The 24,632-nt window shown below is 41.9% G+C and overlaps 2 protein-coding genes across 3 annotated transcripts in view; both read right to left on the bottom strand.

Moving 5' to 3' along the window:
• The window catches only part of trit1 (tRNA isopentenyltransferase 1), a 36,871-nt gene extending 32,595 nt beyond the window's left edge, over positions 1-4,276 (bottom strand). Inside the window, exon 1 of one of the 2 annotated variants that reach the window (XM_042436424.1) lies at positions 4,067-4,276. In XM_042436424.1, the coding sequence (XP_042292358.1) occupies positions 4,067-4,225 (159 nt within the window). In that variant the 5' untranslated portion in view covers positions 4,226-4,276. The remainder of the gene's footprint in view (positions 1-4,066) is intronic. The other variant, XM_042436423.1, reaches the window with a different exon arrangement.
• Positions 4,277-6,456: 2,180 nt separating this feature from the next.
• myclb (MYCL proto-oncogene, bHLH transcription factor b) lies at positions 6,457-12,285 on the bottom strand. The gene is made up of 3 exons (XM_042436142.1): positions 12,023-12,285; positions 10,502-11,179; positions 6,457-8,788 (listed from the first exon to the last, which is right to left on the bottom strand). The coding sequence occupies exons 2-3, from the start codon at positions 11,139-11,141 to the stop codon at positions 7,989-7,991; spliced, it is 1,440 nt and encodes a 479-aa protein (XP_042292076.1). The 5' UTR covers positions 11,142-11,179; positions 12,023-12,285; the 3' UTR covers positions 6,457-7,988.
• Positions 12,286-24,632: the final 12,347 nt, after the last annotated feature.

Below are 24,632 nucleotides of genomic sequence, written 5' to 3'. Positions count from 1 at the left end.
ACAAGGAACTCAATAGAACATTTCACTGTGCAGCAGAACACAAACAAGGCAGTGTATGAAGGATGATCACAGCTCTGAGTACGCTGCTCTGATGTTTCCGTCTGAGCGCTCCACACATTAATCACTTCTCAAGTGCTCTCACTCTATCCCTTTACTGCCACTATCCATGTCAACTGTTTCTTATTACCAATAATTTATATAAAAAAAAAAGTGCTGTCAGTAAGCAATGCCTTGATAAATCCTCCTCTCCCCTGAGGTGAAACCTGATTAACAAGTGTCTCTCCATTACAGCTCATCAAAAGCCTGATTCACCCAATTGATCCTACACCTTGTGCATTTCAAATAATCAGTGCAACAGTAACGACCTTGATTTAATGTCTTTGTACAAACATATACAGACTCTAGATTTCTCAAGTTGTCCACTTCAACTGTAAAAGTTTCATCTGATCTCACTTTAAAACGCCCTGAAAACTATTTTTCCCTCAATCAGTCTGTCCATTTTCTGCCATATTTGAACTGTTTTGGTTATTTAAAGAGAGATTTCCTGTATTTCTTTTTTTTTGTTTTGCATGTTCACTTCTCGCTTAAGTTTGCTTTGCCAATGTTTTATGAGGAAGGAAGTGCGTTTAACAGGTTAGTTAGGCCTCAAGCATTCTCAAAATGCATTTTGATCAGTAACGCTGAATATAAACATAACTTTTGTTTGTTTGTTTGCAAGCAATCCCCAACAGGACACCTTTAAGATTTGAGACCACCAAAGCAAAGCCTTAATAACACACCACCCGTACATCCCTGTAGGGCATGGATGCAGGGTTGTCACAACTAAAGTGTGACTTTAAACAGCCAAACTGAAGCCTCTCAATGCCTCTTTAATGCTACCTGTATATTAACTCAAGACTAATTTACTGTACCCAGCTAAATAAACAGAGAAAATGGCACAATCCAATCTATTTTAAAAACTAAAAACTGTAAGTGCACAGTACAAGAAAAGAAAATTCAATGTAAGAGAGCAGTGAGTCCAGTTAAATTTAGTAAAGCATTTAATACACTGTACTACTAACCCACTTCCATCTAATTGTGAATATGGTGCCTGTGATTCTCTGTGTGAAATAATAAGAAATATTTTAAGTGGCTAATTTAAGACTTTTCAGACCTACAAATACCCAGCAAGACTATTCTGCTATATATGGGTGAGGTGACAGGTACAGCGAGGGACTGTGAAACCTAAAATTAAAGTCATGCGCTCACACATTTTCCCATACTGCTAATTTGTAGGGAATAAAATGATACTGACATTTTTTCTGGAAGCCTCTGAAGGACCCCCCGCTGGTCCCTGGACCCCTCTTTGGGAACCACTGGTTTAGACTATTTGGCAGTGGCTCATTCACTAACAGTACAGCCAAGCACTTGTGTGTATGTGTGTGTGTGCCATAGATAGCATGTTCATTTAATGAGTGAATAATATCCCCCTGCATGTCCAATGAACTGTGGGTTAGGGGTATGGGCCAGGGGCAGGAGGGGGTGATGATAACACAATAGGAGTGTTAGGGAGTGTGGGAACCAATTCTCCCCGGGACAATAGACACTTCCCAGTGGCCACAGCGTGCCCATTCACTATCAGCTGCTGGGCCGGCGTAGCACGGCGCTGAATATGCACCAGCTCAGCACAATGCTGCTTTCTCCCAAACAAGACCAGACTGTTTCCTATCCCAAAGACAACACAGCCCAGCTCTAGCCTATACACAGCCTCATTCTCACATAAGCAGTCTCTTTCTCACTCACTCCATGTCTGCACGTCTTTTTCGCTTTCTCTCGCTGTCACACGCACCAACAGGAGGGTAGCAACAAGGCCAGGGATTGTAGAGATAGGCTGGGTCTGCTGTGCTGTAACTAGGCCACTGTTCCTCTCCACCAGAGCTGCTGGTCGTTGAGATATTCTGGGCTGAAATGTTATTAGCGTAACCCAGTTTACCCAGTACCAGGTGACTGCTGGAAGAGTCGCTCCCCGCAGGGACATACACTCTTAAGGACAATGCACACCAAAAGGCAGGAAGGAGAGGGAGGAAAGGTGGTGCTGAAGCAAAGGAAAGGTGACGAAAGAGACTCGGTGAACACGACGTGATTAGGTATTGAATTCAGCTGTCAGAGGAAACGCTGCCGGACACTGCCACAGTTTGTGTGTGTGTGTGTGTGTGTGTGTGTGTGTGTGTGTCCACGCTGTGCTCTGATGTGACCCAGACTCAAACCAGTACCCAACCTTTTCTTTTGTGTGCGCGCCCTCTGGTTGCTGCGGCAACGGAGCCTGAGAACCAAAAGGGAGGGCGGGGCTGAGAGAGAGCAGAGCGAAGTGACACCAGCATGAGAGTTTTTAAATGTCGCTGCGTTGACACACACACATACACAGACCAACGGAAGTATTAATCTGTCATATGAACATATGATCATCATTATACAACACTAAGATCTTATCTTTTATCATATAAACCTTTCACTATTTACTGTTGAATACCATTTTACATAAAAAAAAATACTCCCAGCTTTACTGTAACCGGATTAACAATAAAATAAATATATTATTATAAATATAACATTTCAGTGTTTTTGTGCACATGGCCCATCTGCATTCAGGACCATGCTGCTGTACTACAGCATGTATACAAATGACATTTCAACTTCACCTAAAAAAAAAAAGGAAAAAGATATCTTGGCTCTAATTGACATATTTCATAATCACTGTCACATTTATCCTCCAGGCAAAATGCTATTTAAATCAAAGTGTCCAGAAGTGCCCAGTATACTGAGTTAATTAATATGGAGTTATGTTATGGGAGTTAGGCCAATATTCCCTCTTAAATATCTCTGTAATATCTTTATTTCATGCTGTTAACGCAGCTGATTGCTGATACAAAACACAACTGATGTCGTTCCTCTAATTGCAAGTTTTGTGTTTATTTATTTATTGCAACTTCCTGATCTTCTCATTTTGTGATCATTTGTGTCTCAATACACGTTGTAATTACTACTTATGTATTATGTGCAGTATATAGTACTTTTTATTTTCCATGCTTCATATTGTATGTATAGTAGATGATCATAATATATATAGTTTTCTACTTTTTACCTCATTTTGCTGCTCTGATACTTTTCAACACTTTCTTTGCTTATCTTCAATTTCAGGATTTGTTTTTTCGATACCATATCAATATCTACACTATAAAGCGGCTCCCATAAGACAGGTGCCACGTTAACGGTTAAATAATGAAATTTAAGTTCACTGCACTAATAAAACATGCTTATCAATCATTTTGATACCTTACTGAATATAAAATATACTAAATAATGAGCTCTACCTGTTGTTTTCAGGGTATTAAAATGGGAGCAAAATTCTTCATCATGACCAAGAGATGGGAGTAACACTCTGTGTGTGTGTGTGTGTGTGTGTGTGTGTGTGTGTGTGTGTGTGTGTTCAGAAAGACTTTGAAGACGACTCTATCTTTCCTTTAAATGACTTCAGTGTATTTAAACTGACTTGTAAGGAACAACAACCCCTGCTGCATGATGTTTGTGTGTTGTTTTGTTGTCCTCAGCTGATGTGTCCCAACAGATCAGATCATGGACTGTATATTCAGATATGTATTATTGTATTTTAGATGTATATACAGTCAATGCTTCAGACACATGACAGGCCCCTCAGACTGAGGCTGATACACATCAGACACGTTAAAAACATTGAATCCTCTCCACACGCATTTAACACGATTTATAGAGCAAACTACGAGTAAGTGAGACTATAAACTGTTGACAGTAGAAGGATTGTCTGATTATAATGACAGCTTACTTCAGTTTTCACATTTCTGACTTCCGATGTTGCTGCTATCTGGCGCAGCAACATTTAGCTTTCAACAAACTCCACACTGGGAGCTTAGATGGCAGGAAATATTCGGATGTGTATTAGTTTAAATGAAGAGCAGATGTTTTTTAATTCCCTACTCGAGTGTCATCGGGAGAGCATTATTATGGCTGCCATGTCAAGGACTCCCTTTCCTCGTGTTAACACGTGTCCTACCTGCATGGAGTCGGCGCTGATTATTTCTCCCTGCAGCCGTTTTCCGAGCTCGATCGCCAGCTTAGACTTGCCGGTACCGGTAGCTCCCAAAATCACCACCAACGACGGGATCATCGCTCTCCGCACGGCGCACCGCACGCTACGAGTGGCCGCCGCCATGATGCTGCTTCCTCAGCAGCCCAGCTGACTGACTTCGCGCATGCGCAGTGGGCGCGGAGAGGAGAGGAGGGGCTCTGTTGCCGGGCAACAGGCAGCTGTTACTGTGGTAACGTTGATTGATGGGGGATTATGAGGAGTCGTCTGGGAGGATTCTTAATGCTCGGAGGTTAAATAAGTGTGATAATTTGAACATTTCAGCCTTCCTGGTGTAAATTACACGCTCTGATTGGTGCCTGCTGCTTTACCATCATTAAATCACATTCAACCCAGTTCAGTTTACAAAATTAACCAGCCAATCAGATGTCAGAATGACTCATCTCTGCTTGTTGCTGCATTTGATAACAGATCACATTTCTGGCAACATCTAATGTCTATGAAATGCCTTTACAGAGATGGCAGAGTATTTGGTATTGTTGCTATGGAAACTGTTGGAGCTCAGTAGCAGTAAAGCAAAGATGCTTGTTGATGCAAAGAAGCCAGGATGAGTTACCATGGAGACTGCTCAGGATAAATGGTGGAGAGGGAGATTTGTGTTCACTCATACAGGTGTCTGTTTTTTTTTTTACGGAAAACAAATGATGTGATACAGTAATACTTTGATCTGCCTCAAAATGAGACACTAGATGTCAGAGCAGTTATATCCAGCTGCCAGTGAAGAAAAAACAGCTAAATGATCATTATTATTCTGCGTAGTCTGTGTGTGTGAAAAAGGCAAACAGATAAGACAAGCGGGTCATTTATGATGTCAAACCATGAAATTTATTAATTTTCTGACTTACTCTTCATACATAGAGGCTTATGAGGTACAGAAAAAAACAAAGTGCTGAGACAAGGCTCCAAAAGTCACCATAATTGAACTCCCAAAGTTAAGTAAGCAATGTCCACTGCTACAATGACTATGCCAACAGCAGAGACCACTAACCAATACAAGTAAAACAAATAAAGAAAAACGGGGCAAAACCACTGCAGGTCCACCCAGTGTGCTAAATACAGGAGGTCCCAGGGGGGCTGTTAACCCTTAGTTGACAGCTTGAACCCTCTGAAAATCTTAAAATTAAATTTTTTGGGGGGGTCTCAACAATGGGCCTGATTATTTTCTATACATCTACACAGTGATATTTATTTTTATGTAAATACATTTTTAGGAAATCTTTGATCATTTTTATAACAATAAAAATGCATTGCAGTCGAAACATTTACGGCCTCTGCATATTTAATACACCCAGTAAAAAATGTGATATGTGAACATGACTCCTTAAACAGTCCGTCTATCACAGATCAAACAGAGTTCTTGTATAGCTACTTGGATCAGGTAGCTGATTGTATGCCTGTTCTGTTTTGGAGGTACCACCCACGGCACCGGGACCCCCTAATTGTCACATGGTATTTCGCACACTAGGTCCACCCTTCTGAAAATCAAAAAAAAAAAAAAAATCTAAAAAAATAAGGACTACTGGTGGTTTGTGCTGAATTGATTAGCAGAATAATTATCACAGCCGATTCAGAAGGAGGAAGGGGGAACGTTATTGATGATTCCTCTGATCTAATGCTCTCTCATTCTGTCTCTGAGGGTTCTGAGGTTATGCTATATGTACAGCTTATTATAGCAGGGGGTGTTTTCTTCAAGCACAGCCTAAGACTCTATCACAAGAGCTACAGACTACTTGGAGTTTCCTGAGTGCTGGCAGGAGCAGGGCATGCTACTCGGTGGGATCGGGTCATTTACAGTACAAGTTCCAGGGCTACAGTGTTCTGTTGCATGGCTTATGGACAATAGGGAGCACCAGGCTTGCAAAAAAAGCAGTGAGAAAGCACTAACATTAAGGTCACTAAGGCTACACCCAGCCAGAAGTTTAATCGGTAGATCCTCTTAAGTCCCCCCCCCCCCCCCCCCCCCCCCCTCCCCACCCACACCAGATTTAAGAGAGTGCTACAGCTACAGTGATTGGATTGAATACAGAAGCATTCAGGTGCTTTCCGCTCCAGAGAGAGCAAAGGCAGGACCATACATGCTAATGTTCAGCACATAACCACCAATAAAGCCCTGCCAGCTACAATAACAAAAACAGTCATTAGCTCACACTGAAACATAACTCGGTAGGAAAATATAGTATAAAACTTTTGTCAACTCTGACTTGTACAAATAAAGAAACCCCAGAGACAGAAAAAGTAATGAACAGTAAAGAAAACAAGTAGGCATCGCAAAAAGTGTGACAAAGTGGCTAGTGTGATCAATGTTCAGTAAGTGTTTTATTTTGACTCTTTTTCATAATCATTTTATTAACAAAAATATAAGCTTTGAGTTATCTTTGAAAAGCCAGCAAGCTTGGCCCCGGTTTAGGACACAGGGTCAAAGAGAAACTAGGATGAGTATAGTAGACAGCTCTGGTTTTGGTTTGGAAGGGACTGTACAGAGAGGGTATTATATACATAACATCCAACAGGATAGCCTACGTATATTGAAAGGCTTCTATAGGCATTACACCAAATGAAAAAAATAAAATAAAATTTACAAATGTAATCAGACAGCAAGATGAAAGAAATGCGATTGGAACTCAGTGGGCTTCATTTCCAAAAGTTGGCATTGTTGCTCACACATACAGATTAAATTTAAGCCATTCTCTAAGTGTTTCTTTTGGTTGATAAATTGAAGCCGACATTCACCTTTTGGCTGGTCTCCATGGCACAACATTAATAAAAGATATAGTTAAATCATGGTGAAGATTTTCATAGTGTTTTGCATATGTTGCTTGAAAATAAACAGGATACATCTCAAACAATTGCCTGCATAGCAATATATCTTTTTTTTTTTTTCCCAAATAACGCTACAAAACAGGCTGTTACTGTGGGCATGGTGTTGCTGTCTAAACGTCTCTCAATCAAGAAGAAAACACTGAAGTTATCAAAAGGAACCTAGAAGTGAGGACTGAACCTGAGCTACTCCGGAGGTGCAGAACAAATTATATCCTTCCAGTTGTAACATTATCATTCTGTGGCTCAGTGCAGCCCAACAATAGCCTGCTGCATTTTCACTAGCAGCGAGCATAAAGCTAGAAACTTCAACTGCTGACAAGGAAAAAGTGTGAAAAGAGGAACAAGAATTAATAGGGGAGATTAAATGCTATGAAGAATAACACAAACGAAAGGAAAACGGAAAGGAACACCGAGCAGAAAAGAGGCTCAACTTGACAAAACATGCAAGTTGTACACCAAGCGCTAAAGGAGCAAGGGAGCATGAAGAAGTTGGAATTTGAAGTGGAACCTACAGAGAAACTTCAGGGGGCCCTTCAGACTGATAGAAGGAGACATCACACCATGCCCTATCACAATCAAGGAGACGTCTGACTAGACCATGCAGCAGTTAAACAGCACTGTGTAGCACTTTTATCAATTGGAAGCTGCTCATTCACAGCAGGCCTTCCAGTAGCAAGTAACAGCTTTGAACATTTTTTTTAGCAAGGGGGGAATATAACAGTTTGACAAAACCTATATTGAGTAACCATGGATATATTCATCTGCCCGTAAGATGCCACACAAACATCAGTCCCTAGCTTGCTGTCCTGACCGGCTTACGGCCTTGTCAATCACTCAGAAGCTAATGTGCAAACCACAAAAACAGAAAACAGAAAAAAAAATAAATCCACCCGCACTATTCCAACGTGATCGACTCAAAGTGAACGTCAGTGTCTTTTCTCCTTCATGTAGTCCCATTCAGATCTGAAAGTGTTGAGTGTACGTGTGTGGTGACAGCCGATCCGGTCGCTCAGGATCGTTTGAGCTGCGCCAGCCTCTGCAGCAGCTGCAGCTGCCTTGCTTTCAGCTGCTTCCTCTCTTGAGCCTTCTGCCGCTCGCCGGCGTGCAGCTGCTGCAGGTACTCCGTGGCTCGTGTCAGGATCGCCACCTTCGGCGTCTTGGGGCAGTCCGCCAAACCCGGGATCTCGTCCCGCAGCGACAGGAAACGCGAGCGCAGGTCGTTCCGTCGCTTGCGTTCCAGGAAGTTGTGGGCCTTGCGTTTGTCTGTGTCCTCGCAGTCGGACGACTGGGGGCTGGAGAGGTGGGAGAAGGAGTGTGGCTTCGAGGGAGAGCTTTGGGAATGGGAGGACGAGGACGAGGAAGAAGAGGAGGAGGGAGGAGATGAAGGCGACGTGGAGGAGGTAGGAGAGGAGGCGCTGAGGTTAGGTGACTCCGACCTGACTCCAGCCACGGTCACATGAGACTTTCTACTGTCCAAGTTCAGGGGGGCGTGGCCGTGCCGCGGCTGGTAGTAATGAGAGTTCTGGTGCGGATGATGGGCCGCGTGAGTGGAGGCCTCCTGCCGAACCCTCTTCCGGGGAGGCTCAGCTGGCTGGGGGAGAGTGTCCGGGGAAGGTGCAGCGTAGTTGTGCTGCTGTTGGTGGATGGAGATGTGGAAACGCTTCATGCCGGGGTCGAGGGGGTCGGCTCGCACAGTTATGGTCACAGGTTTACGGGTGTTGACCAGTCGACGAGGTTTGCGTTGCTGCTTGTGCTCCACAGTCACCACATCAATCTCCTCTTCATCATCATCTTTGTCTTCTTTGTCATCTGAAAAGGGCAAAAGGGAAGATATTGAATTATGTATTAGATTCTACAAAAACTGGTTATGACTGCCGGTGCCAGCTGAGGTGAGAAAGATGGCTCACATATGGAGCGAGTACTCTGCCCTGCCTGCTGCCTCCTCAAGCCAATTAAACGCTTCTCTAAAAATGAACTTCACACAACCTTGTGAAACCTAGTAACCTAAATGATCTCACACACTCTACAAAAATACACACTCTCGCTGTGATGCTGTGAATCATCACTGCATTAGGTCAGCTCCCTAAGTGGAAATTCCCTCTCTTCATTCATGCGGACAGACTGAGGATGAGAGGTAGCGACAGGTTAAGTTAAGAAGCACTCAGGTGCAAATTACCAACTCTTCAACCTGTCAAAACGAGCCAACTAATATTCAAACGCCAAACACATTTAAAATCATTTGCTGCTCTATTTACTGGGAACAGAGTTTTAAAACCTAAGGAGAGGTCTTATCGACTTGGTTCCTGCCAACTGACTAGAGTAGGGAGGAGGGGGAGGGAGGTAATGCTCTTGTAAATTGAAACACACTTTTAAAGTAATTGCACCTCTGTGTATTTGCTCAGAAAGTGAAATCTCTATATGAATTACAGTAAAAAGTGGGAGGGAGGTGTGCCTGCCTATTATTTCCGACAGCATATGCAGTTTATGACAAAAGATTCCCCTCAAATAACCCCATAATGCTCTTTATTGAAACTTAAGCCTACATTTATTTCCTATGATCTTTGAGCACATATTATCCCCCTGAAACGGTGTGAAATGCTGCCTCAAACTCACGTCAAAGAATTCTGCAGGCCTAGCCGACCTCCTAAAACGGCTAATCCTGCTCTATTCACAGCCCCGGCTGGCTCGGACCAAATCCACCCACTGACACAATTGGCACTGCAGCCTGTTGAGTGGAGGAATGCAGCAACAAGTTCCCTTTGTGACATTCCACACACCATTATGCATGGTCCAAGCTCAACATCACATGGCAGCCTACATACCAAACTCAATCATATGGGTTCACGGAGTGGAAATGGAAAAAAAGTAGGTCTGGAGTCAGGAAAATTTAGGCTAGACATAAAAACTAAAAAGAGGACTGATTTTCCTTCCCTCCCACCCTCCTCCCCTTCTTGTTACATAAAGTTCCCAATAATAATGAGTGCTCTTATTGAATTCATGTCAAGCCAGGGTCTGCGAAGAGGATATTGTTATCATAAGTCAGACTGGAGGAACAGGGAGAGGTAGCAGCTGGTCTGCTGGAGCCTGGCCAAGCAGCAGATGTTTCAATGGGCGTGTCGCTCTCTGGGCTTGAAGCATGTGTTGCATGCACCAAGGTAACGCAATGCAGTCATCATGTGCCACCCCGATCCTCATTTCCAGATGATCAAACTTAAGTATGATAACTGGCATTTCAGGTCTTATAAACCCCAAAGTCAGGCGTACACACATAACTTTAGCGGTAAGTATAAGTGTATATCCTTAATATTCTTGAAATACAAGGAGAAACTACTATGAAGTGTGACTAAGATCAATATTCTCCCTATTGAGCATCACAGTCACACTTACACACCTATCGCTCTAATATCTTCCATAAAGCTCACTTAAATACTACAAACTCAAGACATGTCAAAGAATGGCCATTATATCAACGTGTTTCTCTATATGACCCAGTCATATGTTGTATATTCAGTCTGTACTGACCTGATGAGTCGCTGTGGGACTCTGAACCAGAAGACACTTGTTTCTTGCAGCCACCGGTTAGCGGGAAAGTGAGCACCGCAGCCGGGTCGACACAGTCCGCCGCCAGACCGCTGAGGGCAGGCGCATCGGCGGGGGCACACTGCGCCCTTCCCGGAGATGGAACAGTGGATCCGGCTGCGACTTTGGCAGCGGTCCCCGTCCCGGGACAGGAGGCGCAGCGCTCCCCTACTACTCTCTCCAGTTGCTGCCCGGCAGAGAAGCCGCTCCACATGCAGTCCTGGATGATGATGGAGCTCAGGTTCCCGAAGGAGTCATTAGCCGTGGTCAGTTTGTAGGGCAGTTCCTGCTGCTGCTGCTGCTGTTCATCGTCCTGCCCCAAGAACTGGGACACCCATTCCAGTTTGTCCCCGAGAGACGGGCACAGCAGCCCGACCCTACCCGACCCTTCCACAGCCCGGATAGGAGACATGGGCGGGGTCGGTACCAGCTCGAATTTCTTCCATATGTCCTCACTGGGCGCTGTGGACTTGAAGAAATCCTCGTCCGGGTCGTAGTCGTCGTAGAAATAATGTTGGTAGTGGTCGAGGTGGTCCATGTCCCAGTTTTCATAACGAGGCGCGGTGGAGCTGATGCCCGGCATGGGGGCTGCAGGCAGCGGGGTGAATCACTCCCTGTTCCCTGATAGAGAACCACAGTTGTATCAGAACTGAGCCTCATCAAAATAATAACACCGAAGTCTGTAGACATGTTGCCCTCTTGGTTGATTATCTGGCCATGCATAATGCAGCTATTCTGCATGCATCACATTTGATAATTATAGTTTTAGTTAAAGCAAAATACTCCTCCACCTTTTAGAAAAACATCCACTAAAGGTGTAACAGACACATGAAGTACCTGCATCGGAACATGGTGTGCCAATTAAGACCACAGCAGAGTCCTCATAAGCTCAATGAGTACCACAGACACACTGAAACAGCCAATAATACATTATAGAGATTTGTCGTTAGGCTACATACAAAGCGCCTTATGCTTAAAAAGCACAGAGTAAAAGTTAAACTACTCTTGTTTTGCTGCTGAGAAGTTCAAGTTTCGCAACAGTGTATCATTACATAACACTGTTTTAGTAGTATACTGTGACAGGGAGAGAGAGGAGGAGGGGGTCAGGGGGTTCAGCTGACTGCTCAGCAGAAAATAGAGTGATTAAATTAGATTGAAATAGATTAATTGGATAGTCAGGTACCCGATCCTGCCTGCCAATGAACCTGCTCATACGGAGGAGTCGTATGTAAAGTAGTTTATTTGACTCCTCCTCGGTTCAACTCCATATCAAGCTCAAAGAATTCAGCTGCGACTAAAAAGCGCCGATCAGTTAATTAAGCAGCAGGCGCGCTGCAAAAAAACAAAACAAAAAAAAAACAACAAAACTTCAAGCGGTTGATTTATTATCTGAAGCTCCTACTCTTCCATATCAGCGTGCTCACGAGAGAAGTTCCTGTGAAATTAAAAAAAAAAGGAGTTTACCTGGTGTTGAGGATGAAAAACCTGCCTGCGTCTTCATAGATACGCCGTGCGGAAAATTAGTGTCTATAAATGATTCCTGACAGTAATCTGCTTCAAACAGGAGCTTTAACTGTGGGTCCGTTTTTCTTTTTCCCAGCTTGTAAACAGTCGTTGAGGTAAATGAGTCCGTTTGGTCGCAGTCCCGCCGCTCAGAGGGCTGGATAGGCTTTGGCTATGGTCACTTTCTTTGCAGACTACTGCACTATATGATCCGGGGGAAGGAGAGTTGGCTGTTCTGCATAAAAGGCGGGTCGTAGTAGGAGAGCCACGCCTGCGATTTAAAGGTGCAGTACACTCAAAACATGCACTGAGCAATGAGGGTTATATGACACTGATTTGATAATGATTTTCATAAGTGTTCTGCTTTTGCAATAATTATACAAACATAATAATAATGATGTGTGTGTGTGTGTGTGTGTGTGTGTGTGTGTGTGTGTGAGTTGTAAACACACTAGTGCAAATTCATAAGCAGCTGTGTGTAATGATCATGTTGCATAAAAAATGCTGTAATAAGGAGAGTGTCCTCTACAACAGGGAGAGATAAGTAGTTATTGGTGTGTGTGAAAGTGTGTGTGTGTGTGTGTGTGTGACAGTCGCAGTAATTTCACGTGGACATATGGCTGCAGTATCTGATGTCGTCGATGCATCTCATAGTCTCTGTAATCAATATCAAGCTTATGATGTAGAGCCGTCCCTCTGAGAGAGTCAATATGGAAGCAACGCTCTGTGTCTGCCGAGTCGTGTGTGCGTCTCCTCGACAGCTGCGCGCGCACACACACACACACACACACCACCAGCAACAACTGCTGACACTTGTTTTTCTTGCCATATGAAACCCCTCTCAGTCTCTTTCCTTTTTTCGAGTTGTGAAACTCTGCCACACAAACTTTGGCACACTCGCTCTTGAGGATGATGATTGAGAAACATCCTTCCTATAACTGCTCCTCTGAAGTTCCCCCTCCAGCTCAACAGCAAAGCAGACAGCGTGAAATCCTTGTCTGTCCGGCTCCTCTTCCCATCAAACTCAGCTCCCCTCCTCCTCCTCCTCCTCCTCTTCTCTCCCTCAAACCCCATCTTCTGTCACTCATCCTCTATTCTTCTCTGCTCAGTTTTACTCTTGTCTACTTTTCTACCCCTCCCCAGCCCCTCTCTGGCGCTTTTATCCCCAGTCACCCCTGATCAAAAAGATCTTGACCCTACATGAAACAGGGAGACTTTAGAGGGTTATATCCTCTGTTTCCCAGGGGAGAGCCTACAAAGACACAGAACTAACAGACTGGAGAAACAGAAGCAGCAATCTTTCAATTTCCCTGTCTGCATCACTTTCTCTCTCTCAGCTCATCCCTTTTCCTGATCTCTCTTTCTCTTGGTGCTTTTATCTGGTTCCTCTCTGTCCTCTGCCTTGTTTCATACTTTGAAATGCTTAATCTGCCTCCCCGCTTTGAATTAATGATCAAAAGTGTATGGGTGCAAGGACCTGCTCCTTAAAATGTGCAAAGAAATGTCTTTTGATATAAAGTAAGTAGATTAAGTGAGCGGAGTGCCTGCTGTTTGAATCATTTATATGTACAATCATTTGCACTTTCCCATATATAAGCAGCATTTAATTGATATGGAAATGTAAATATGATTCTGGAAAATGTTCTTGAGGGAAATAGCTCATTTACAGTAATTCCCCCATGGATTAGTGAACCTTGTTTGCATCAAAATAGGAGGGGTAACTTGTGATGTGTGCTGTACCTCTGATATATCTCCCTCTATTGCTTTTTCTATAAAAGCACTCATATATACAGCGCAGACATGTGAGACACAGTCTCATAGGATTAGTGAAATGTTATCAGTCATGAGGTACCAATTAAGTGGCATCTGCTCCCAGAACAGGGAGGTTGATAGTGTTGATCTTCTATAAGTACATTAATATATACAGTAAAAGTACACATGTGCAACAACTTAAAACAATAGGTCATTTTGGGAAATATGCTTATTTTATTTTTTGCAGGGATTAAGATGAAAGGATTGATACCACTCTCATGTCCGCACAGTCAATATAGAGCTACAGCAAGCAGCCAGTTAGCTTAGCTTAGCATAAAGACTGGAAACAGGGGGGAACAGCTAGCCTGCCTGGTGTACGAAGGTAACAACCTACCAGCACCTCTAAAGCTAAACTAATTAACATAGTATATCTTGTTTGTTTGATCTGTACAAAAAACATGTAATAACGAAAGGGTTCAAATGACATGTTGTGGTTTTTGGGGGGTTTTATGTTGGACTATTTCTTGGCTGGGAGCAGTGACTTCCTGACGTGTTCGTTTGCGAGCTTTAAAGGTGCTTGTTGTGCTTGTTGGCTGATTTGACAGTGTGAGGCTTGCTGTTTCCCCCTGTTTCCAGTCTATGCGCTAAGCTAACCAGCTGTATCTTTATAACTGGCAAATATGAGAGTGGTATTGATTTTCTCATCTAATTTACGTCAAGAAAGTGAACAAGTGTAACCTCTTGACATTGTACTGCATTGTACTTTGTAAATTTCTCCAAGAACTTTAGTACAAAGTCAAGAGGTTGTGATATTTAGCACAAACTACAGTGACTGTACTCTTCGTGGTGAAGGAACATGTCACCCAGTGCTGCAGTGTGGCTCACTGATGTGTTTTTAATAGTTTCTGGACAACAACAGAGGTCTATGGCACAGAGGAATAAGATATATCAGGCTTTGGATCCCCACACAATACTTGTAAGTAGGATTTGTTCGTTGTTGGTTTGGCTCTGCACATGAGATTTGTTGACAACAAGAAAAATATAGAAAATCACTAGCCTTATTATTTTTATTTTAAAGGCTGATGCAAATCTCTATTCTGGTTCCTTCACAGTAGAGGATTCCTAACTATGATACATAACAGATATGATCAAACTTTACTTCATCATCCATGACTTAACTGTCCTGTCAGAACTCCCATCATGAAATACAAGTTTCTCATTCTTCTTCAGTCTTTTTTTTAACATCTTTAATCCACAGACACCCACAGGTGGGTCAGTTAAGTTTTTCAGTGAAAAATTGGAGTCGGGAAATTTATAACAGATCATAACACTCACATGTGACATTTGCTATTTTTCTTTCCCAATTACCCTGCAGCTTTTGGTATAACATACTGTGAATAGAACTGAGAGAGCTCAGATTAAATTAAGCTATAATGACTCCCATGGGGCCGTCACAGCAGAAGCAGAGAATGGGATATAGCTTTATAACACTGAATGCTGCTGATAATACAAGTGATCACACTTATCATATAAAGAGAGAAAATCAGAAAGAAAATATAGAAATAAATGAACAATAAAATGCAGGTTTAATTGAATCCACCTGTTTGTATGTGTTAAATATGTATATGTGCAGTTATTTATAGGAAACTTAATGTTAACATGTATTAATATTCACATAACAACATAACATAATTAGTTAATGTGTGTAAAAAGATTATTTATTGCACTGAAGAAGAAAAAGGAGGGAAGTAAGGAGCAATAAAGGGATGACTGGAGGGAGGAGTGTTGACAAGGTCTGACCCCCCCCTCTTCATCCTTCACGTCATTCCTCTGACTGCCCCCACTCCACCCGACTCTGACCTTCCAGACTGATCAATGAACACCTAGTCTGGGACGCACCCATCAGTGCGTCTGTGTGTCTGGACCGCCACAGGTTCACTTCATGTAATCTGGAAGACCACAGAGGAAAAACGACAGCTGCTACCCACTGGATGGTGTTGACCTCCTGCTGACACACTAGCCACGCACACTTGCACACACACACATGGTAAGGGAGGAGATTGTCTTTCAGTCCAGATGCTCATTACATCGAGCTATTACACACTGACCTCCACACACACACACACACAGTACAGATACACACAATGTCTAATTTTCTAATCCTCAGCGCATGCTTTTTTAAAGGGTCAGTTCACCCAAAATTCTTTTCTCCCACTTACCTCAAGTGCAGATAGTTGTGGTTTTATTTATCATTTATGCACATCTTCAGATCTTCTGCCTCCACCACAATATAGTGGAAATATGTTTGTGTTACAGGATCTCTTTTTACTGATTTTTACCTCTATGTGATTTTTGATCAAGCACCTGTGAAAGTTTTTTGGATGTGCGTACTCTCACCCCTTTTGTGTTACAGGATTAAAAATACATTCTAAATATTCAATCCCTTTTAAAAGACGGTGTCCTTGTTACTCTGAACAATCCACAGAACCCGGTAAACTGTTCTCATTTGGACTATTTCTTAGAGAATAGTTTCAGTGAAAACTGTTTTTGGAAGGACATATAGTCGTTCATTTTTTAAAATTATTTGAGCAACACAAACAAGCAATTTTTTTATTGGGGTGAATGCAAGAATCTCAGATACCAATATCTCAAAACTTGGATAAATAAAACTAAAACTGTCTGTATAATTCCAAGACTGTATATAAAGATGGAAGTAGCGAGGTGTGACGTTACCCACTGGTTTTCTTTGGAGTCGGTTTGAAGCCCAGAGTTGCTGCAAATGGTCAGCACCATCTTTTCTGGAGCCAGGACCTTCCAAATAAGGAGTGTGGGGTGTTGCCTTTCACACCCTAGAAACATGCCACTCTACCATGGACCAAAGTGAACGCTAGCTTATTGGGAACACCGAGCAGGCCAATGTTAACTACTTTAGCAAAACTGTGCTAAAAGGGCAGGTATGGTATCAAGCACTATTAAACTTACCAAAATATTGCGACAATAGTCTAACTCCTGGAAACCACCAATGTGCAAGACATCTTCAAATCTTATTAATGGCGCAATAATTTCCAAAATGACCATCAGCACATTTATTAGAGGGTCTGAATTTAGTGATCAAGATCATAATGACTTTACTTTAAGGTACTTCCACATTGGCTTCAATCTCAAGTTGTGGTCATTGCCACTTGGTGTGGTTAGAGCCCACAACTGATTGTAATTTGAGTGAATTGACCCTTTAAATAAGTAGAACATGTGTAGGCCTACATGGGTTTGTCAATAATGGGTGGGGGAATGTTTTCCATTTACTTAGAAAATCAAAGTAGGAATTACAGCGCACCATCAATTTTTACTCCCTCTCCCAGAACACTGCAGTATATCTTTGCCTCTCAATCTGTGTCTATGCATATATCACCGAGCGTCTGCCATGTTCCCATAACTATCTGCATATGGCCACATCTGTGCAAAAACAGCGTCTGTGTGTATTCAAACCAGAAATTGATTTCAATCAAACAGCAGCAGAGCAAATGATTAGTAGTTACAGAATAAGCATCAGTGTGGCAGGAAATCCATTAAGCCTGATGAGAATACGAATACTTAATACGAGGGGTGAGCGAACCTCCTTCCTTTCACATGTAAAGAACATAATGTCTCTGTAATGTATAGACAGGTAAATCAACATTGCACCTCGCATGTGTCTATGTCTCTACATGAGCACATGTGGGACAGCCCATCCCAAATTTCAATCACACACCTATCAGGAGTACTGATTGACAACTTGTTGTTACTCAGTTGCTCCCTTCTCTTTCTTCAGTGCCTTTTATTGCATTCTGGGTAGAAATCAATTCCGGAGGAACAGGCTGTCAGCACAGACTGTACCCTGGAGAGACAGAGAGAGAGAGAGGTAAAGAGGAAGGGTGTGAGTGTGAAAAGGAGAGGGGCATATGTGTGTGCATGTGTCAGAAAGCAAGGGAATAACAAGTGTCTGCAGGAAAAGGGGAGAAGAATAAGGGGAAATGGAGGAGAGAGATACTGTGCAAAACAATGAACTAAGTGGGGAAGACAAAAGAAACAGCATGATGGAGATTTAGGGAGGTGAAGAGACAACAGTTCACAGGAACAGACTTGAAGAAAATGATGCAATTACATAACTGATATTTGGCAGGGCAGTGTTATTGAGCATTCTTGAAGCATTGCACACTCTGACACACACACACACGCACACACACACACACACACAGGCAAATGTATACACACAATTCAGTCAACACAGAGTACAGATAATCCCACTTATGCATACAAACTGTAGTAAACAAATAGCAAGTAAATATTAGTCTACTAAAATTTACTCTGATGAATCACCTGCTGTTTTGCCTTTATGTTACATAACTGTTGTCTGGAGAATTATTAGTGTGTGTGTGTGTGTGTGTGCACCTTATAAGCAACTGAGCTGACTGTTTTGAATTTGTCTTCAGAGCGAGGACGTACTTCTGCTCTGGTGGCCATCACTGATTCATGAGTTGTTATCCTCATGTGACACTACTTTTACATACAGTAAAAGTCAAAAGTTTGGACACACCATCCCATTCCCTTGAATGAGAAAGTGTGTCCAAACTTTTGACTGGTACCGTACAAGCTGATTGGAAGAGGGTCAGTCATCAGATGTCCTGTAACTTTTGTAATCAATGGTGATGCAACTGTAAATATAAAAGGGGAGTTACACAGTGTGGCTTCCAGATTGGGGATGGTCAAAATCCATTGTAAACAAATAACAGACAAGCATTCATCCATGTTTTTGTGATGGAAATGAACTGTTTGTAACAGGTTTGATTGTAGTGGCTAAATTATATGAAAAAGAAAAAAACAATAAAGACATTTGTTCGTCTTAATGTTTGACATATTTAAAGCTGCGTTGGCGTAATTTTTTTGGCCATTTGGGGGCAGCAAAAAGATGCTGCAATCACAGCACTGACATTTTGTCCCCTCGTGAAAGTGTTGTGGCGCACAAGTTAGCAAATAGTCACCTTTTTACACATCTAGCAGATTCAGAGCAACATTCAATTAGAGTTATTTTTCGGGCCACCTGGTTAATATAAGTCCAATATGCAGTGAGAACCAAAACAGTAAAAATGCAGCCGTAAAACCAAAACAATGAGCTGGAAGAACACTAAAAAACTCCATCGACCTGTGGGGAACTGCAGAGTCCGGTGATAATTTCATCTTTTGGTCCAGTGTTCATATAGAAATATTCATTTTAGTTGTATGTGGGTGCTATTTTCATACATTACAAGGTGGATAAAGGAAGTTTACCCTTCACTACATCCATCTTCACTTCAGCTATCCAGCTGGTGTCACTTTAAAACTGAAAGCAGCATCCCTGTGTCCCTGTACAGCTTTTGGTACATTGCACGAATCCCTCACCCGCTGTCCTCACTGCAGCAGATCAGAACATACTGTTCAGTAGTGAGACATCTAGTGGTGAGAAATATCACCCTGACTCCTGACTGACTGTAGAGCACTCCTGACTACACCGGCCTTGAAGCTGAAAATGCCCAGAGACAGCTATTCTGTTTTGTCTGCACTTTTTCCTTTTTTTCAATTCATGTATTCAACTGCATGATCAGTCAGATTCAATTGTTCTGTGTCTTTTACATGATGTACAAAATGTTGCGCGGCACAAACCACAAGAGGGCAAATAGTTGTCAAGGCAGCAAATTATAAAATAAAATATATTCTGATGTACATCAGAGCAAGAGCGCTGTACTAAAGAAGTATGAACTCTAGCTGCAGCCTTGAATCTGCTCTGTGTCCACTGACAAGAATGAAGACCTCATTTGCTGTTTGAACACAGTGACGATGTAACCTTGACAAGCTGATAGAGAGCAGTCCATGAATGTATCTGGAACTTATACAGACAACATCTCAGTAAGTACTTTGCTGCAGAGCAGGAGTCAAACGAACCAAAGCCTGCACCAAAGTTCCATCTGAAATAACATTATTACACTATTAAAGTTGTGAGGATATATTTTTGCAACCCCATTTTAAGAATTTGGGACCTAAATTTTGTTTTGCTGATATCAAAATGCAAAGCTACTTTAACACTGTCAAGGTTTTCAAGTGAGGATAAATTTACTGTAACCAGAAGATGCCTGTCAAAGTGCTGCTAACATTTCCTGCAAGATTATTCTCCCACTTATTACTTTTCAGCTTCATAGAAGGCAGCATTTGGTAAAACCTTTGGAAACACCCTGAACTCCTCAATAAACACAGACAGACAAGCACTTGTCTTTCATATTCTCAGTTATGGGCACCTTTGTGTCTCCACCGACCCACATGTGTTTGAACTGTTGAAGAAAACCCCTCTTGCTGCACTAATCAACATTTTCATGTATAAAATGCAGCAAATATCTACACGTAACATGAAACTCTTAGCAACAAACCCGAAGATTGTTTTCTTTACACTCCACAGCCTTACTGTTTTGGTTCAGTCTAACCACTCTAAACCCACTGAACGCTCTCCCCCCATCACCAAACAACAGGCAGACATAGTAGATGATTAGCTGCTAAAAAGCCACTGTGGTGATGGTGAAAGGTGTTCAATGGGGGGAGCTAAATAACTGAAGTTATTAGTCGAAGGCTAATATGACTTACTAAAGCAGCTGAGGGTTGCAGATGGTTAACAGGCTCAGTCTTTGTTAGTGAGACAAGATACAAGATTTCCAGCCAGTGAGCATAAATGACATCAAGAAAAAAAGAAGTAAGCCAATGCAGGCACATTTGTAGCATCTTTATCATCAAAAATGAGACTTTTTGCACTACTTTCTGATTCGGGTTGATAGGATTGTTGTGTTTTTATACAAAAAGCTGAATCCTTGTAGCTTTAACGGAAGAGTTAAGGTGCTAAATGTGCTCAGAGGCTGCTGAATACTGGTCCCGAGCTGGTCTTGTAGCCTGGAGGCAGGGGACACAGATGGGCACACACAACACACACACACACACACACACACACACACACAAAGGGCCCTGCAGAGAGATCAAAAGGGGGAGTGTGGCTTTGGCTTGTCACCAGTGAAGACTGATGGACGGAGGCATCTGTGTGGGTTGGAGAGTGGAAGGAGTTGAGAGAGGAAGGCGAGATCTGCACATTATCTTTCACATTATCATCACATCACATGCAAAACAACATCAGGGTTTCCTCGACAGGTGGGGGAGTAGGTGATGCAGCAGGACTACAATGAATACTGTAGGTGACATAAACTGCCAGCCCATGCATTTGTTTCTGCTTTCACAAATAACTGATTCATGTAGGCTTGACTTAACTGAGTCTATTTTCCATAGTGACAGCTTTGAGACGTGCTATTTGTTATTCAGACACTTCAGATGAGATGGGAAAACCACATCTGTTTTCTTTCTCCATAGGCTCTTGTCAGAAATGCACAAGCTATAAACAGAGTTGCCCACACAACAGAGGAGGATAAGTGGAGATGAAAGGAACCAGGAGAGACCACCTCGCTTCATAATTATTCCTAATTAAGATTAATTGTCTCTTGGAGAGTGGGGGTAATTCCTATTGGCCCTGTGGGTGTGATTTCCCACACAAGGATGATTCAAAACAAAACAAGACTGTCAACGCAGATCGCCTCAGTGGTTAGCATTGTCTCATAGTACAGTGTCTAATTTATTTCAGTACACTGGTACATTAATCTCATTACTGAATGAGTTGTAAGAACACTCAGCAGAGTGATCAGCACAAAGATGAAAAAAAAAAAAAATTAAAGTAGCTATAATCAATAGTTTTGTATTAAAATTGTTCACATAACTACTTTTACGTGAAAGGGGTCGTTTGTAGTGACAAACCCAGAGAGATCACAAAGCTCTGCAGCTCCCCTAAAAAATGACAATCTGCTCAGCACCAAATGGCAGACAGACAAAGTTAATGACTAGCTGATGAACACAGTGGAGGATTTACCAGCTAACACCAGATACACCAGATATTTCCCTCAGGAGTTGGTAAAAATCAAACACAGAGCTAAAAGCAAACTGAATATCGGACGTAACTTCACTGGGTGGCAAAAAAAACCCCAACTCTATATCTGCTAGATGTGTGAATAGGTGACTATTTATACCATAACACCTTCATGAGGTGATAATATTTCAGTGTTGTGTTCGCCCCCAAGTAGCCAAACATCAGTTAATGCAGTTTAATGAAGCTCTAACACTACACATTTAACTTTGATACAACTTAGTATGTTATGCCATCAATGTAAATCAGAATGATCAATATCAGGCCTAAATGGATACTCAAAAGCCATAATTTAACTTAAAACTACAAATTAGGTATTGCATTCCCATAAGGTTGAAGGACTCACAAGTTCTTAGTTAGGATCAAGCTCCAAAAACACAAGATCCTTCTTTTCCCATAATGCTACTTAATTGAGTCATCCCTGCCTGGTAATGGACACATTTTTCAAACTCTACAGCCCGTTTGTCACACAGGCTTTCTGTTATAAATTTGTACCCTCCAAGCCCAGGCTGAGATAATCCTGATGACATCATCAGGACTTGGGTGGGTTTTGTTTCTCATTGTGTCCCTGATGTTCCAACTGTGGTTAACCAAATGTTTAGTCACCACTGTCACAAACATTGTCTATGGTTTAGAACTTACTTTTTTGAATTGAACCAATCCAGACAGCAGTGTGGATACCACTCTCACAAATTCTGCCTTAAGGTATAGTTACGCTCTCTGTAAATGATAACTCTTGTGCCGACACATTTCAAGTGTACAACTGAAGCATTATTAGGTGAAGATGGTGTTTTCATACGGCAGACAACGACAGACCACCTCCAATCAGGAATCCAATCTCTTGGAATGTGTGTAAAATCCAATTTTCTTTTTGCGTAATGGCAGGTGATCACTGAGAGCAGAACACTTATCTCCTCTGTCTCCCAGACAAAATAACGGTGGTGTGAGTGTGGTAATGTTCCCACAGTCAGCATGAGAACATGCACAGAGGGAGAGAACATTGCTATATTGTAGTAGTTTGTATAAAGTGCAGAGTTTTTCCTAAAATGTGATTGTGTTATGCATGATAAACACTGAGAGGGATGGCCCAGAAGGTTTCTTTTCATCAGGTGTCTTCCAAATGACACTTTGTGAATGTTCAGCGCCCACACACAATCTGTTGCTGAACACCATATATTCATTGGGGCTCTTTGGGTCCTCACCTCACTACAAAGACTCTCTGCTCTCCCGTCACCCCTCACAAACTCCTTACCTCCCCCTCCACAGCCACAGAAACACCCAGCAATTGTTTCTCACCATCCCTGCTGAGGAAGACACAATGGTTAACTTTAACAATACCTCCTCCAGCTTCTCCTCAAACGTAGCCAAGCTAAGGCAGCCAGTGTGTGTGTGTGTGTGTGTCTTTTTTTATTGTCTGTGTGGCACATGGCCTTCTGACATGGCAGACAGAAGGTCACTGGCTAAAGGAATTTAAGTCATTCTGGGAATCTTTCTGTCTCTCTTTTTCTTTAACAAACTCAGTTAAAAGGCCCTGATGCTTGAAAGAGCACACACATACACACTCAAACACACACACGATGGTATGACAGTACATATTTTCCCACTTATCGTTGGATACAGGTCATTCAGTTCAATACGTGGCTTGTTTCAGTACAATACACCCTTATGAACCAAATAATTGCAGTGTTCTTAGCCTAATATAGTCTAATTATAGTCTATTGGTTCACTGCATACTGAGTCCTCAATCTGCAGTGGTGAAAAGTAACTAAATACTGTGGTTAAACCTGCAAAACACTGACATGTTATCAACTTTTAAGTTGATATTACACACCCAGCACACACATAACAACATTAATTTGGAGTCATGGCCCTGGCCACATGATGAATGTAAGTCATTTGTAAGTCATTGAATGTAAGTCTGCATTTAGCAGCTAAAGAGACACATATTGATGTCTTCACTATGTTCACCAGCTAGTCGCTAAATTTGTCTTTTTGTCTTCTGTTTGGCACTGACAGGGAGCATTTGATATGTTTTTAGAGCTTTTTTTTACTGGAAATAGCTGCATCTTGTTCTGGAAATGATGCTCATAGTTTTATGACATTGAACCAAAATAGAAATGCCAAAAGAATCAAAACCAAACCAACAAAAACCAAAAGAATGAGCTGAGAGACGCTAAAACGTTCAATAGAGCAGCGAAACTGCAGAGCTGGGTGATAGTTATCTTTGGGTTTGTCAGTACAGGGAACGCCTTTCACATTACCCACAGACGTTTCATCCACTACGCGTACTTGAATATTCCCATTTTCTGCTTCACTTTTAATCTCTACTCAACCACATTTTAGAGGAAACATTGTAGTTCTTACTTTTCTACATTTTTTTGACAAATACTTCACTTCACAGATTCAGATTTTACATACAGAAGATAAGATTGGATTATAAAACATGATTCATTAATAGATTAAACTATGGAGCAGCTACAACATTAAAATACTGCTTACATGTTAACCCATCAATGATAATAATCCAATAATATAATGTACTGTATATACAGTATGTATACATGTATACTGTATATACATAACATAACACCCACTGTCAATGTGGTGAAAGAAAATGAGTTGCCACAACTCAAGCATCCTTCTGTATAATTAAGATCTCCTACTTACAGGAGCATTATGATTATAATTCTGAAATTAAGTTGGAGTATTACTGGCATGTTTCCTTTTGTTCTTTCCTCCCTTTTGTTCTCTTCTCTTTTCACTGACCATATTTAAATGTTGGAGTGAGATTAGAAGAAATTT

The sequence above is a fragment of the Thunnus maccoyii genome, chromosome 15 (genome assembly GCF_910596095.1).
Source record: "Thunnus maccoyii chromosome 15, fThuMac1.1, whole genome shotgun sequence".
NCBI lineage: Eukaryota > Metazoa > Chordata > Actinopteri > Scombriformes > Scombridae > Thunnus > Thunnus maccoyii.
This window is presented reverse-complemented; position numbering and strand designations above follow the sequence as displayed.

Bases quoted from the DNA above. Each gene is read 5' to 3' on its own strand.
- myclb (XM_042436142.1), bottom strand. From the start codon at position 11,141: ATGCCGGGCATCAGCTCCACCGCGCCTCGTTATGAAAACTGGGACATG. The intron at 8,789-10,501 runs GTCAGTACAGAC...TGCCCTTTTCAG, and splicing joins GTCCCACAGCGACTCATCAG to ATGACAAAGAAGACAAAGAT.